The following is a 17,033-nucleotide window of genomic DNA, read 5'->3' on the forward strand; positions in this document are numbered from 1 at the left end:
GGTTTATAGAACAGCCGTGAATAGAACACAGAAATTAGTTATAAGAAAAGCACAAACATAAAAATTTCCATTACAGTTACTTAAGGCAAAAACGAAAGTAAGGCAAAAACGAAAGTTGAGGCAAAAACGAAAGTTGAGGCAAAAACGAAAGTTGTTCGGGGTGGATGAGTGGACGTATAAGTTTGCGAGTTTGAACCTCGTCAGCATTTCAGATAATTAGCAACTTTTCAACTACTTACTACGTTTTAACTACTTTGCAACTACTTAGCATGTTAGTTAACCATTCCCCTAACCTTAACTCTTTAACCTAACTCCTAAACTTAACCTTAACCCTAACCCCTAATCCTAACCCCTAGTTTAGCTAATGTTAGCCAGCTAGCTAACGTTAGCCACCTACATAGAATTTGTAACATATCGTACATTTGGCAATTTTTTAACATATAGTACGTTTAGCAAATTCGTAACATACTCTATATTTTGCAATCTCGTAAGATAAAATTTGAATTGTAATTCGTAACATATCATATGAAATGAGTGATGAACATCCACAAATTAATACATAACATACAAAACGCAACATATCATACGGTGTGTTTCGGATTTACTTGCAGAATAATAGGAAATGCTCTGAGAGCAGGTTGGTTTCAAAGGCCTGGATCATAATGGCTGAACACAGCCACACCACATTTTTGTCAAACTTAGCAGGCAGGCAGGCCGGACCTACTTTAATGGCCGGCTTGACCTATCTTTCTGGCCGGCTGGCCGGACTTACTTACCTAGCCAGCGGGACAGACCTACTTACTTGGCCGGTTGACCGGACCTACCTACCTGGCCGGCAGACTAGTCCCATTTGGCTGGATGACCGACTGGTCTCATCTGGCCCTCCGTCCTGTCCTATCTGGCCCTCCGTCCTGTCCTATCTGGCCCTCCGTCCTGTCCTATCTGGCCCTCCGTCCTGTCCTATCTGGCCCTCCGTCCTGTCCTATCTGGCCCTCCGTCCTGTCCTATCTGGCCCTCCGTCCTGTCCTATCTGGCCCTCCGTCCTATCCTATCTGGCCCTCCGTCCTATCCTATCTGGCCCTCCGTCCTATCCTATCTGGCCAGCAGGCCGACTGGACCTATTTGGTCGGCCGACTGGATCTGTCTATTTATGTTATATTATCTTATTGCATTATCGCCTATGTTACATTATTTTGTTGTATTATCATAATGTTACATGGTCTTGTTGCATTGTCATTTATGTTACATTATATTGTTACATTATAATTTGTTACATTGTCTCGTGATTTCACCAATATATTACATTATCTTGTTACATTATCGATGCTACACTGTCTTGTTGTATTATTGTTTGTTACATTATCTTGTTATATTATCATTATGGTACATCATCTTGTTACATCATCATATATGTTACATTATCTTATTGCCTTGTCGTTTGTTACATTATCTTTGTTACTTTTTCTTCTTATTCTTCAAACAACAGTCTTTGCTGTTTTTTCCTGTGTTCACTTACCATAAACAAATACTTTAAGCATCACTTTTGTTATAGTTTTACCTTATTACAGTATCAAATATACAGTGTTTCATCATAACAAAGAAAAATAAGTATTTAAATATCTTGCACTGAACAGTCATCAATAACTACAATAATTCATTGTGACTGTTACTCGTGTAGTTCATAATATCACCAGGAGGTTGCGCACAACTCCTATCCAGGCTACGGTACCGCTGCATTAGATGGACAGCATTTCTGCCTGACTGCTGGACTTGTTATTTGACTCCAGTCAGCTACTCAGTCTTTCCCCACCCCTAACCATCCCCTTTCAGCTCACCCACACAGGCCTTCTCTAAACATAATGAGCTGCCAGGGACATACAGGGGAGGGGGAGAGAGAACGTAATTGCTTGCTTTACACAGCTTGTAGACAGGCAGACAGTTTAGGCAGAGAGACACAGAAGAACACTTGGAGAGATTTAGAGGAGGCACAAAATAAAGAAAGAGAGAAGTAAGATAAAAGGGAAACAAATCACCAACAGCGCAAAAAAATGGATCCCAACAAGATGCCAAATGCCCCACCACCAGGCTGGAACCCAGATGAGAAGTCTGGGATGGGACAACCAGCTCCTCCACCCTACCAGGACCACCCCCAAGACCCCAACACAGGATACCCTGTACCAGCAGGCTACCCCGCCAATCCCCAGGGATACGCACCACCGCCCCAGTATGGAGGAGCTCCTGGGGCCCCTTACGGCCAGCCATACCCCCAGGGACAGTACCCCCAGTCCACCGTCACAGTCCAGCCTACGGTGTTTGTGACCCGTGGAGCTCTGCCTTACCCTCTGCCTGACTACCTGGGCTACTCCATTTTCACCATGCTGTGCTGCTGTCTGCCACTTGGCATCGCTGCACTTATCTACTCCATCTCGGTGAGTGGGACTTTTATTGCTGTTTTAAGAGTATTCAAATGTAATGTAGACTAATGTGTTTCCAGTAGAGATGTATCCCAAATAATTCACAGAACATAACTTTTTTCATTTTGTAGAGTAGTCAGTAGTGTATTTCTCACTCTAGTCTTTTTTTAGCGTTATCCAAGAAACCCAGTTACCGGTTTTGTTTAAATAATGGTCTCTCTCTCGCTCTCTCTCTCTCTCTACTTGGTGGAGGGCTGCATAGCTGGGGAGAGGAACATGTTTGTGATAGATTTGGCTTTACACTGTGGGTGTCTCACAGTCTTGAGTTCTATTTTGAAAAAGGTCCTCGGGATATGGTGGTTTGAGGGGATCGGGGGATGGGAGATGGGGCACGAAGTTGGAATTGGGGAGAGTGTGTGTAAGAAAGGGAGGGACCCTTGCCGGAATATGGGTGGTTAAAAATGGGTGGTTAAATACGGGTCGTTAAACGTGCGGATGACTTGACTGTGTGAGTGACGTAAGAGGAGGTGGTATTCAAAATGTAAAAGGTATACTGGGCTTATCAAATCACAAAAGACAAAAGCAGAACTCCAACATCCCTCCCCCTTGTCCTTTGCCAAACCCCACCCTGGAATGGACAGCCACACTGAGAAGAGGGGTAGGAAAGGGCTGGAAACCCTGAGCTATCCCTACAAGCCCCAAGTCTATTTCAATTTAAGGGGCTTTATTGGCATGGGAAACATATGTTTACATTGCCAAAGCAAGTTAAATAGATAATAAACCAAATTTAAATAAAGAAAACATTTACAGTGAACATTACACTTACAAAAGTTCCAAAAGAATAAAGACATTTCAAATGGCATTATGTCTATATACAGTGTTGTAATGATGTGCAAATAGTTCAAGTACAAAAGGGAAAATAAATCAAATGTAAACATAGGTTGTATTTACAATGGTGTTTGTTTTTCACTGGTTGTGCTTTTCTTTTGGCAACAGGTCACAAATCCTGCCTCTGTGATTGCACACTGATATTTCACAGATTGCGCACTGTGGATTTGTTATCGAATTCCTGTGGGTCTGTGTAATCTGACGGAAATATGTGTCTCTAATATGGTCATACATTTGGCAGGAGGTTAGGATGTGCAGCTCAGTTTCCACCTCCTTTTGTGGGCAGTGTGCACATTGCAAGTCTCTTTACTTACTTACTGGGATTACAAATGCATATCAGGATGGACAGCTAATTGTTGACCGGGTATGACTCATATAGATCAATGTGGGTAATGGAGGAAACATCCGGGTCAAAGCCTGGTAAAGAGAGAAAGGAGGTTGAAGACCTCTAAGATGTTATTATGGGCATCTTTATTTCACAATGAGACAGTGGCTTATTATCAAGTATCAAAACCCAGTGGATGACTTCTAATGTAATAACTCCATCAACTGAGGTTGATCAATGTGCTGGTGAATTGATTTCATCCACATCCATCATAGACATAGTCGCTCAGTAAAGTTCCTCCTCTCCTGGGCAAGTCAAGGGCTATTATATACTGTCAAATATTTCATATTTGTACTTCATATCAGCAACCATTTTTACCAGAAAAGTGAGATGTTAACATTTCTTTGAGTATGTAGGATTACTAGTTATTGTGTATAGCCCTCTCATGATAAATAATTACTTTTGGGGATGATGTAGATTACATTTTCAATTACATTTAACTGGTTTTAATAAAGTCCAAATGGAATTTTCAATAAATCTGATTTTATATATAAATAAAGACTTGTTAAAGTGCAAATATTCTGCATTTTGACACATTTTGAAACGTCCCTCTGTTAATTTTAGCCCACTGGGGCGGCAGGGTAGCCTAGTGGTTAGAGTGTTGGACTAGTAACTGGAATGCTGAAAGTTCAAACCCAGGCAGTTAACCCACTGTTCCTAGGCTGTCATTGAAAATAAGAATTTGTTCTTACTGACTTGCCTAGGTAAATAAATAAATAAAAACTTTCCACCTGTATCACCATGAACTATTTTGTTACTTTCACAATGTCATTGTTATTTATTTTGTGATTAGTAGTTCATTTTAAGGGGAAAAACAACAACATGTCCCTCATTTAAAGGTCAACCCTGCTGAACTGAACTCTCGTTTTAATATGGTGAAAATATTCATTTTTAAATATTATTTTTAAAAGAAACACTGAACATTATTATTAATAATGTAAAAGCAGGTGAGCTGGTTCTGCTTTTTTGGCTATTTTCTGGTGTTTTGTGGTAGAAACTGAGTGGGTTGAGCATAACAGGTCAAACCTGTTACACATAGATAGACAGGCAAGACATGTTTTCACAATAATAATAAACAGTGTGAAGCTTGCTTTCAATTGCACCCCGTTGAACACAACAAACTTCCATCTCCCCTGTAACAAGGAAATTTATGGCTGATCAGCAGTGTTGCGATCATACCTGTCGGCACTTAAAGTATATTAATAGTAACTGTTAGCAGTTGATGTTATTCTTCAATTACACAGACCCCAAAGCAAATCAGGGGGAGAAAATATATATTTATTCAAAGAGAACACATCATAGTTGTTATGCTGTAAAGTAGATGACAGATGTTCCTTCTTCACTGGCCTGAGAGATTCTCCACAGAACGAAGAGACAGGGTGTAACCTATCACCCAACCTTAGCCTGTGGTTGACTAATTAGAATTCCTTGCAGTAAAATTGGATCAATGGCCAAATAACAAGTATCTTGTTTCAGGCTCAATGTATAGACAATTCGGACCAATTAAAACTTGCCACATGTAGCTGTGAGTCCCGGACTGAAATTCCTCCCGTGTATCTGGCCCATGAATCTATTCTATTCCCTCTTACATAAAAACAACATTTTCCATTGATCGTTAATTCCCTCTTGACCTTTAGTCCTATGCCTTGTGTATTTATCTTAAAATATTCTTACAGCACTTACAATAGCATTTAAAATAAAATAACCTAGATGTGAGAAAACAGTTATTTAACTAGGCAAGTCAGTTAAGAACAAGTTCTTATTTTCAATGACAGCCTAGGAACAGTGGCTTAATTGCCTGTTCAGGAGCAGAATGACAGATTTGTACCTTGTCAGCTCAAGTATTCGGTTACTAGTCCAACGCTCTAACCACTAGGCTACCCTGCCTGATGAAGTCTAGGTGTGCTTGACAATGGGAGCGGAAGTAGGCGTGACCGCACCCAGTTCAGGCCTGGAGGAGATATACTGTAATGGGTGAGTGGTGTATTATCTCGCTAAGAGGCTACTTGACGCTCTGCCAGGAAGCTTGACATGACTATCCTACACGAGCCCTTCCCACCCTGCCTCAGTTGTGACAAGCTGCTAGTTGCCAGTGTTTGGCGTGGCACTGCATACAGAGGTGACAAGCCAGACTGCAAACACAGTTTTCTTTTCTGTGTCTCCAAGTCAGCAGCACTGTCTGACTGGCCCATAGACTTAATGCCCACTCACATATAGTACACCACCAGCCAATCTTGGGGTGGCAGGTAGCCTAGTGGTTGGAGCATTGGACTAGATCAATGCAAGATCAATTCCCTGAGCTGACAAAGTAAAAAATCTATTGTTCTGCCCCTGAACAAGGCAGTTAACCCACTGTTCCTAGGCTGTCATTGAAAATAAGAATTTGTTCTTAACTGACTTGCCTAGTTAAATAAAGTTTAAAATAAAATCTTAAAACTATTCCCAGACAGGGAGAGATACAAAGGAGTTAAGTATCTAGGAAAATGTATGTTCTAAAAAATTTGTTACAGTACATTGTTTTTTCCTCAAAAAGAAATAGAGTTACGTCCTGTATGGGAAAGCTTATTATGACTTCCTGCCGACTACTGTTGTGGAAATGATTCCCCTGGATTACATAAAGTGCATTTGGAAAGTATTCAGACCCCTTAACTTTTTCCACATTTTGTTATATTATAGCGTCATTCTAAAAATAAAAAAATAAATCCCCATCAATCTACACACAATAAACCAAAACAGATTTTTTTAGATTTTTTTGTGGATTTATTACAAACAAAAAAACGGAAATATCACATTTACATAAGTATTCAGACCCTTTACTCAGTCCTTTGTTGAAGCACTGTTGGCAGTGCTTACAGCCTCGAATCTTCTTGGGTATGATGCTACAAGCTTGGCACAACCGCATTTGGGGAGTTTCTCCCATTCTTCTCTGCAGATCCTCTCAAGCTCTGTCAGATTGGATGGGGAGCATTGCTGCACAGCTATTTTCAGGTCTCTGCAGAGATATTTGATCGGGTTCAAGTCCGTGCTCTGGCTGGGCCACTCAAGGACATTCAGAGACTTGTCCCAAAGCTACTCCTGCATTGTCTTGGCTGTGTGCTCATGGTCGTTGTCCTGTTGGAAGGTGAACCTTTGCCCCAGTCTGATGTCTTGAGCCCTCTGGAGCAGGTTTTCATCAAGGATCTCTCTGTACTTTGCTCCATTCATCTTACCCTCGATCCTGACTAGTCTCCCAGTCCCTGCCACTGATAAAACACCCCCACAGCATGATGCTACCGACACCATGCTTCAGCGTAGGGATTGTGATTGCTTTCCTCAAGATGTGACGCTTGGCATTCAGGCCAAAGAGTTCAATCTTGGTTTCATCAGACCAGAGAATCTTGTTTCTTATGGTGTGAGAGTCCTTTTGGTGCCTTTTGGCAAACTCCAAGAGGGCTGTCATGTCCCTTTTACTGGCCACTCTACCATAAAGGCATGATTGGTGGAGTGCTGCAGAGATGATTGTCCTTCTGGAAGATTCTCCCATCTCCACAGAGGAGGTCTGGAGCTCTGTCAGAGTGAACATCGGGTTCTTGGTCACCTCCCTGACCTAGGCCCTTCTCTCCCGATTGTTCAGTTTGGCCGGGTGGACAGTTCTAGGACGAGTGGTGGTTCCAAACTTCTTCCATTTAAGAATGATGGAGGCCACTGTGTTCACAGGGCCCTCATTGCTGCAGAAATGTTTTGGTACCCTTTCCCAGATCTGTGCCTGGACACAATCTTGTCTTGGAACTCTACATACAATTCCTTTGACCTCGTGGATTGGTTTTTGCTCTGACATGCACTGTCAACTTTGTGAAGTGACTATGCAGAGATAATAACAGAGATTAGCAGCGGGGTAAAGGGTGGAGGGGGGCAGTGCAAATAGTCTGGATAGCCATTTGATTAGATGTTCAGGAGTCTAATGGGTTGAGGGTAGAAGCTGTTTAGATGCCTCTTGGACCTAGACTTGGCGCTCCGGTACTGCTTGCCATGCGGTAGCAGAGAGAACAGTCTACGACTGGTGTGGCTGGAGTCTTTGACACTTTTTAGGGCCTTCCTCTGACACCGCCTAGTATAGAGGTCCTGGATGGCAGGAAGCTTGGCCATAGTAATGTACTGGGCCATATGCACTACCCCCTGTAGTGCCTTGCGGTCGGAGGCCGAGCAGTTGCCTTACCAGGCGGTGATACAACCAGTCAGGATGCTCTCGATGGTGCAGCTGTAGAACCTTTTGAGGATCTCAGGACCCATGCCAAATCTTTTCAGTCTCCTGAGGGGGAATAGGTTTTGCCGTGCCCTCTTCACATCTTGGTGTGCTTGGACCATGTTAGTTTGTTGGTGATGTGGACACCAAGGCACTTACGCTCTCAACCTCCCCCACTACAGCCTGTTGATGAGAATGGGGGCGTGCTTGGTCCACTTTTTCCTGTAGTCCACAGTCATCTCCTTATTTAATCCATTTTAGAATAAGGCTGCAATGTAACTAAATGTGGAAAAAAGTGAAGGGTTCTGAATATTTTCCGAATGCATTGTTGGTTAGTTGCATTCCCTATTTTATTGAGTTTGGATTGTTTTAGGTTAGTTCGAGATCTATACAGGATATTGTTATGTCGTGATTTATAGGACTTTCCACATTTCAGCGTGTTTTTCCTGGCCGAACACACGAGAGGGGGAGTAGCATTGTGTTTGGGATCTGTTGTGTTTGGGATTTTTGCCAGGTTGTCTGGGATGGGTAGGAGGAAGGGAAAAGGCCTGTTGGAGGGTCAATAGGGGTACAGGCCGGGGGAGGACAACAGGAATCTGCCTCTTGGCAATTCAACATTCACATAGTGGGGCCTTTCTAATATGGTGGACAAGAGGGCATAATCAGAGAGCAGAAAGGAGCTATTGTGTCTGTGTGCTCGTGCTTGTTTGTGTGTGTGAGTGTGTGCGTGCGTGCGTGCGTGCGTGTGTGTGTGTGCTTGTGTGCGTGTGTGGTTGCCTGTGTGTGTGCTCGCCTGTGTGTGTGCTCGTGTGTGGTTGTGTGTCTGTGCTTGTGCTTGTGTGTGGTTGCGTGTCTGTGGCCGGAAGTGTTTTAGATTTGTGTCTGTGTGTCGCAGGCTGTGTGTTTTCCAGTCAGTATGTTTTGAAATGTTTTAGTGTGATTTGCCATAAAATACGGACAGGACAATGAACATATCCTTTTTAGAGATTGTACACAATTTCCTGGGAGTCGTCTTCAAAAGGGGTTGCTTGTCTATTGTTTCCCTTGTCAAGTTTCTAGTACATTTAGTAATCCATTACACCTATTTTCCTGTCTTCTTAACATTCTGAAGAAAACGATGCTTACACAGTTATTATTTGAATATTATTTATACTGTACTCTGGCAATATCAGATAATGATTACACACACTAACTCTATTAATACACCAGTTGCTAGGATACCCCAGCCTCCTTTTATGAAGCGGCCCCTGTCTGGGCCCCATGGGTTGTTGGGAATGAAAAGGGTCATTAACACAGGTCCAAGTAGGATGTTGCTTATGCTTTTGGTATTTGCTCTAAAGCCTGAACCTCATTGTGAATATTATCTTTATTGTGACTGTCACGATATGTTGAGAATAGTACTTCAATATTTGGCCATGTCTGCGATAAAGCTGTTTTTTCAGACATCCATTTATGACATATTATTTATTATCTGTTATCTTTTAGGCTCTGTTTTTTAGTGTTTAACGTCACCGAGTGCACTTTGAGGAAACAGAGAAAATAAGTTATATGCAGAAAATAAGTTATAGTGGCCATGCCTTAGACTAGAAAAACATAAACAATCATGGCCCCAACAACTAACAAATCTATGAATTTGAAACATTGTGGAACACAGCTCCTTTGTAAGCAGGACCGTTAGGGGCATGAATCCGCCATGTGTTAAGCTGAACCTATAAGCAACATGTGGTGAAAAGGGAAAGTGGCTGAGAATTAGGTCATTTAAGGGAGAATCATTTAATGGAGAGCTCAGATGCACCAAACACCACAACGTCTGTGTTCCACTCCCAGTAATTACACAATTAATACAGTCCACACTCCAAATTTTTCTGTCATATTTTAGGTGAGGTGTAGAGACACAGCTGTCAATGAAAATAGCAACAGCATTGTTTCAGTTAACCCTTTGATAGCCCCTTTATCTATCAACATATTGCTTATACACACGCATCCCTCTTATCCCCATTACTAACAGTACCCTACTCTACCCTCACGTACGTACTGTATATTAGGTAGAATATGGTAGAGTTTGTTTTTGGTCTACTCTTGTAAGTATTCCTTCATTGATTATATCTTAGTGGAATAAGAAATGATGTAGTTACAAATCAAACGCACTTCTTCTGTACATCGCACTGTAATGTACAATTTACCTTATTTTAGCGCCCCAAAAACATAATACTTCCAGATCAACTGTAATATAAATACCATTCTAAGCACAATTTCTCCCGTTTCCAGTTTCCAGCCAAATCAATGACGAGACATTCATGTTGCCCGTCTCTGCATGATTGAAGAAGGCAATGAGCTCCGTCGGGTCTTTTTTTTAAATGATGGGTGGGGAATCGAAACCTACTGCGGGATAGAGGAAAGGGGGAGATAAACCGTGTGCGGAAACAGATTTCTTCACCCGATCTGTCCAACTTATCACCACTAAAATGTAAATGAAACACTATAAAGAATTTATATAATGTGTCATTACATACAGTACAGTTGAAGTCGGAAGTTTACATACACTTACGTTGGAGTCATTAAAACTAGTTTTTTAACCACTCCACAAATTTCTTGTCAACAAACTATAGTTTTGGCCAGTCGGTTAGGACATCTACTTTGTGCATGTTTACAGACAGATTATTTCACTTAAAATTCACTGTATCACAATTCCAGTTGGTCAGATGTTTACATACACTAAATTGACTGTGCCTTTAAACAGCTTGGAATATTCCAGAAAATGAGGTCTTGGCTTTAAATGCTTGTGATAGACTAATTGACATAATTTGAGTCAATTGGAGGCCTACCATCAAACTCAGTGCCTCTTTGCTCGACATCATGGGAAAATCAAAACAAATCAGCCAAGACCTAAAAAAAATACTGTAGACCTCCACAAGTCTGGTTCATGATTGGGAGCAATATCCAAAAGCCTGAAGGTACCACGTTCATCTGTACAAACAATAGTGCGCAAGTACAAACACCATTGGACCATGCAGCCGTCATACCGCTCAGGAAGGAGACGCGTTCTGTCTCCTAGAAATGAACGTACTTTGGTGCGAAAAGTGCAAATCAATCCCAGAGCAACAGCAAAGGACCTTGTGAAGATACTGTAGGAAACAGGTACAAAAGTATCTATATCCACAGTAAAACGAGTCCTATATCGACACAACCTGAAGGCCGCTCAGCAAGGAAGAAGCCATTGCTCCAAAACCACCAAAAAAAGGTCAGACTATGGCTTGCAACTGCACATGGAGACAAAGACCGTACTTTTTGAAGAAATGTCCTCTGATCTGATGAAACAAAAATAGAAATGTTTGGCCATAATGACCATCGTTATGTTTGGAGGAAAAAGGGGGAGGTTTGCAAGCCGAAGAACATCATCCCAACCATGAAGCAGGGGGGTGGCAGCATCATGTTGTGGGGGTGCTTTGCTGCAGGAGGGACTGGTGCACTACACAAAATAGATGGCATCACAAGAAGGAAAATTCTGTGGATATATCAAATCAAATGTATTTATATATTGAAGCAACATCTCAAGACATCAGTCAGGAAGGTAAAGCTTGGTCACAAATGGATCTTCCAAATGGACAATGACCTCAAGCATACTTCCAAAGTTGTGGCAACATGGCTTAGGGACAACAAAGTCAAGGTAATGGAGTGTCCATCACAAAGCCCTGACCTCAATCCTATAGAAACTTTGTGGGCAGAACTGAAAAAGCATGTGTGAGCAAGGAGGCCTACAAACCTGACTCAGTTACACCAGCTCTGTCAGGAGGAATGGGCCAAAATTCACCCAACTTATTGTGGGAAGCTTGTGGAAGGCTACCCGAAACACTTGACCCAAGTTTATCAATTTAAAGGCAATGCTACCTAAGTAAGTGTATGTAAACGTCTGACCCACTGGGAATGTGATGAAAAAAAATAAAAGCTGAAATAAATCATTCTCTCTACTATTATTCTGACATTTCACATTCTTAAAATAAAGTAGTGTTAACTTCAGTTGTACATCCTCCACATATACAGTCCATAAAATGTTCACTTTGTCATCCCATTGCACTCCCCACATTGTTTAGAACAATTCACAGATTGCAGATACAGTATTTATAAAAGAGTAGAATAACCACTCCTCAGTTACTTGTTCAGAATATTTTATTTGGGAATTTAGTTGGTATTGAATGTAATGTGGTTTTCAAGGAGCCTGGCCCAACAGATTATATTATGATGAGTCATATGAGCAATATGCTGCAGTGCTGATAGAGGCCCGTGGGGAAACCAGGAATGGAGTATTATGTGGGTAAGTGAATAGAATCAAGCTTCCAGTAGGTTTCTGGGGCCTCATTTATATACCGTGCATACATTCAAAATATATCCCAAAATGTGCGTGTGCCAGTTTTATATATATATTTTTTAACTAGACTTGAGAATATACTCACCTCCCTGCAAACTTTATACCATGCATACTTACATCTGCTGGTGGTTGAAATATTGTATTGCAAGCTTGCAAGTGAGTATTTTGTGTGAATGGGGTATATACAAAAATCAACAGGAAAACATATTATTAACAAGAATGCAACTATTTGCCATAAGTAAGGAGAGCGAAAACATGTTATATTTTTAGAATCTAAAATAAATAGACATAGGAATATTTTTCCTATTTATTTTATTTTCATAACCATTGCAGAATATACAGTATTCCAGAATATACAGTGTTCCAGAATATACAGTATTCCTCAATTTTTCTGGCTGTGATGGGTTCATATTCCATACAACAAATGACCACGCACATCTCTCATGTAATTAGACGTAGTAGCCTAGTAAATGGATGGGCTATATGTATTTCAAGTTTTGCAATAGCACGGCAAACAGAGCATACAGACAGACAGATGGGATGGAGGAAATCTTGTGAACCTCAAGGAAATGGAAGAAAACCATTTGGTGGAGTGCCCAGATAATTATTCAAGACACGCAAGTACACAGACCCTCAGAAACACAACAACTGTCCACTGTTAAGAGATCCAAGGAGCCCTTCTCCTCTAGCTAGCCGTGTAGAAACAATTATGATCCAGCTGTCAGTAATCAGGAGGAGGGTTTACAATAGCAGGCAGGCCTTCTCACGCCAGACTAACCTAAATCAACACAGACCCTCTCTGCCTAAACCTTAAGTCAACCCTAGCCCTGCTGTGGAAGCCAACTCACATATTTCACCAGAGGACAGAAACAGATGGGGGCCATGTTAACAACGTCATGTGACTAGGGGGAGGTTGATTCAATTGAGACTTGAGTAAGTCGATGTTGAGTGGGAGCGATCTTATAGGGGGATGTGAGGGCATGTTGTTCTTTTTTAAGCATGGACTAAAGAGTGGGTATTTTGGTGCCTGTTGTTTGTGTTTTATAGGGACTTCCTGTTTGTCACAAGACTCTTCCTGATTTGGAGCCAGAAAGTAATCCAAGACCACATATGACACACAGATGCTGTTCAAAATTTGCTGAGAGCTTTACTGTTGCTCAGTGTGTGACTCATACTGACTGGTAGGCAGCTACTACTGTCTATAGTGTAAAGTCCATGGCAATGAGTGATGAGTCAAAGACACTGAGACTTCAGTTAGTTGACTGAACGTTTAGTATTGCCGGTCAAACCTTGTTCTTCCCCCAAGAGAAAACATAACAGGTGTCAAAATGTGTCTCACAATATTGCACCATTCCTAAGACTGTAGCTAGGGGAGAGAGCTACAAGAGTGAATCTGGCACAAAGGTATAGTTGGTGCTCCATCCACAGCTGTTTCAACTTAGTGCTGCTTGGGGTGTGGCAACAGGAACTTAGTGTTCAAGTTGTTATATCATCACTAGTAGGTATTACTATGATCTATTGTCAATGTTCTACAGTGAGATAGAAAAATGTCTCTCTGGTTTTTATTTTCTGACTTAGTTGGCATGTTGGCTAAGCATTGTGTTTGTGAATGAATACTGCTTCTCCTGAAATAACTCAAATCAAATAAGAAAATGGCACTAAATCATCGTTGAACTCTCTCTGTTGAAGTCTCTCTCTCACTCTCTTTCCTGAATGATGATTACAACAATTACAACTCTCCCTCCCTCCTTTCCTTCCTTCCTTCCTTCCCCCCTCTGCTCTCAGACTCGAGACGCCAACAACCAGGGTCACCAGCAGGTTGCTGAGAGGAGTTCTCGTCTAGCACGGATACTGAACCACTCCGCCCTGGGTATCGGCATCACCGTCATCATCCTGTACATCGTCTACGCCGTCATCCTGGCCAAAAATATCCACTGATCTGACGCCTAAACACAGGCTAGCACCACAGCCACTGCTTCTCTCAACCCCAGCCCCCAAAATCATGCTGATCTTGACCACATACAGTAGGTGCCAGTTACAGGCACTTTCCAAAGAGATACATAATGCTGTTTATTCATCAATGCTTTTTTTTAAACTATATATCTCATGACTTGCTTTTTTAAATACCTGCAGACAGGATAGTTTAAATTGTTAATTAATTTGTCTGTTTAATTTGAATTTGAATATACATAAATAAACAACAAATGATGGATAATGATGTTTTTTTGGACTATTTCTAATAAATGTCTAAAGGATAGTGTATGTGTATTCACTGTGTATGGATAAGTCATATCAGAGTTTAGAGACACATTTGACAATGTTATGAGAATGCAGGTGAAAGAGACTATTCTTAAAGTCTGAGAGGACATGTATTACTGGATGTCAATACACAGAGTGCCAGTAAGGTTACCACTCACAAGAATAAACATTTTGCAACTCAATGTCAAACATTTACTTCTTGTTGTACAAATGTATGAATTTGCTCAATTCAGTGTTCTGTGCTGTCAGCAATGGCACAAGCAATACTCAACTCAACTTATTTTGGACAACCGTGGAGACTAAGACCTAGATTCAAACTGTGGCACAGAAGATCCTCTGTATAGCACAATTTAAATTTAAAGGTAATTTACGATTTAGTCAACATATGCAGGGTTTACCGTGAATGCAGTCTCCGCGAACGCAGGAACATGGCCTTCCACTCTGCAGATGTAATCCAACCCTAGAAGTAAAAAGACATTGCAGAGCTGTTCCAGTTTGGCCTTACAGTTGATTAATTTGGTGAAATGTTCACACTATTCCATGTAATTTATAGTCACATATTGCCAGATTATGTATAACACTCTCTATATTAGGTATATATTTTATTTTAGTATATATTCAGTGACTCTCACCTCTTCAATTTACCAAGGGGTTGTACTTGATCCTTCTCTAAAGTGTGTAGTTGTTGGAAAAAGTGTTGACCTTGTATCATGTCTTTTTGTTTGTGAAAACACAAAAGAAGAGACCATTATAAGAATGCAGATATGAAAACCAATTTTTTTTTTCAAATAAAGTTCAAAGGGTAAATAAATCAGACACTGATTTCAGACAAATTTAGATCAAAAGCCTTTTGACTGGCAGCAGGCTAATAATCCACTTCCAAGTCCAATTGATCAACAACAAAAAAGCATGATTAATCTTAACACTGAACATTTATCTCTTTACCCTCTGATTTATGTATATTAACATTTGTATTATTTACAGTACCAGTCAAGTGTCTTTATTTTTACTATTTTCTCCATTGTAGAATAATAGTGAAGACACGAAAACTATGAAATAACACATATATATCCATGTAGTTACCAAAAAGGTGCTAAACAAATCAAAATATATTTTAGATTTTAGATTCTTCAAAGTAGCCACCCTTTGGAACCCTTGATGACAGGTTTGCACACTCTTGGCATTCTCTCAACCAGCTTCACCTGGAATCATTTTCCAACAGTCTTGAAGGAGTTCCCACATATGCTGAGCACTTGTTGGTTTATTTTCCTTCACTCTGCGGTCCAACTCATCCCAAACCATCTCAACTGGGTTGAGATCAGGTGATTGTGGAGGCCAAGTCATCTGAAGCAGCACTCCATCACTCTCCTTCTTAGTCAAATATCCCTTACACAGCCTGGAGGTGTGTATTTGGACTCATATCGTGGAGAAATTACAAGATTGTTATAATACTGTTATTGCATCGAATGGTTGTTTTATGCATCAGAATAGGGTTGGAACTATTTTGTGTCTGTGTGAACTGAGAGGAGCTTCTGAGATTTAACTCTAGCAACTGATTAATAATGGTCTTGTCCTCTCTCGGAGCTCACATTCCATAGAATGAATTGATGTTTCTGTACTATGAAGTACCAGGGACGAGATCAGAGCCTTGTCTTAGGGGCCAAACTCTGTACAACAAGAACAGTCTTCATAGCAAATACTATCTGGCTGGGTGATACTCCTTTCTCATTTATCAAGTCTCACCTTTGTGACCCATTCCACACATCTGTTGTTTGTCATGTAGACTATGGGGGTGTATCTTTGCTATAAAAGGTGTTTGTATTCTTTGTCTCAGGGATCTCAACAAAGCATCTAAGAGTGGTTTGTCGACCAGCCATCGTTATTGCAGAGTACTCACATAATTCACTTGAGTGTGGGGTGTGACATGCTTTCCTTATTAATAAGTGAATACAGATTTTATATTAAGTATAACTCTGACTTGTTTGTCTCTCCTCATTCGATAATACAGACATGAACCTCTACACTCATCAGACCAAAGGACAAATTTCCACTGGTCTAATGTCCATTGCTCGTGTTTCTTGGCCCAAGCAAGTTTCTTCTTCTTATTAGTGTCCTTTAGTAGTGGTTTCTTTGCAGCAATTTGACCATGAAGGCCTGATTCACGCACTCTCTCCGAACAGTTGATGTTGAGATGTGTCTGTGACTTGTACTCTGTGAAGCTTTTATTTGGGCTGCAATTTCAGAGGCTGGTAACTCTGATGAATTTATACTCTGCAGCAGAGGTAACTCTGGGTCTTCCTTTCCTGTGGCGGTCCTCATGAGAGCCTGTTTCATCATAGCTCTTAATGGTTTTTGAGACTGCACTTGAATGAACTTTCAAAGTTCTTGAAATGTTCCGCATTGACTGACCTTCATGTCTTAAAGTAACGATGGACTGTCATTTCTCTTTGCTTATTTGAGCCGTTCTTGCCATAATATTGACTTGGTATTTTACCAAAT

General features: G+C 40.9%; 1 protein-coding gene across 1 annotated transcript; it reads left to right on the forward strand.

Annotated features, from left to right (window-relative positions):
* Window positions 1-1,849: 1,849 nt before the first annotated feature.
* On the forward strand, window positions 1,850-14,716 carry LOC135522033 (uncharacterized). Its single transcript, XM_064947926.1, has 2 exons — window positions 1,850-2,429; window positions 14,061-14,716. Exons 1-2 carry the CDS (start codon window positions 2,049-2,051, stop codon window positions 14,211-14,213), a joined length of 534 nt encoding a protein of 177 aa, XP_064803998.1. The 5' UTR covers window positions 1,850-2,048; the 3' UTR covers window positions 14,214-14,716.
* The last annotated feature ends 2,317 nt before the right edge of the window (window positions 14,717-17,033 follow it).

This window comes from Oncorhynchus masou, chromosome 30 (genome assembly GCF_036934945.1).
Source record: "Oncorhynchus masou masou isolate Uvic2021 chromosome 30, UVic_Omas_1.1, whole genome shotgun sequence".
Lineage (NCBI taxonomy): Eukaryota > Metazoa > Chordata > Actinopteri > Salmoniformes > Salmonidae > Oncorhynchus > Oncorhynchus masou.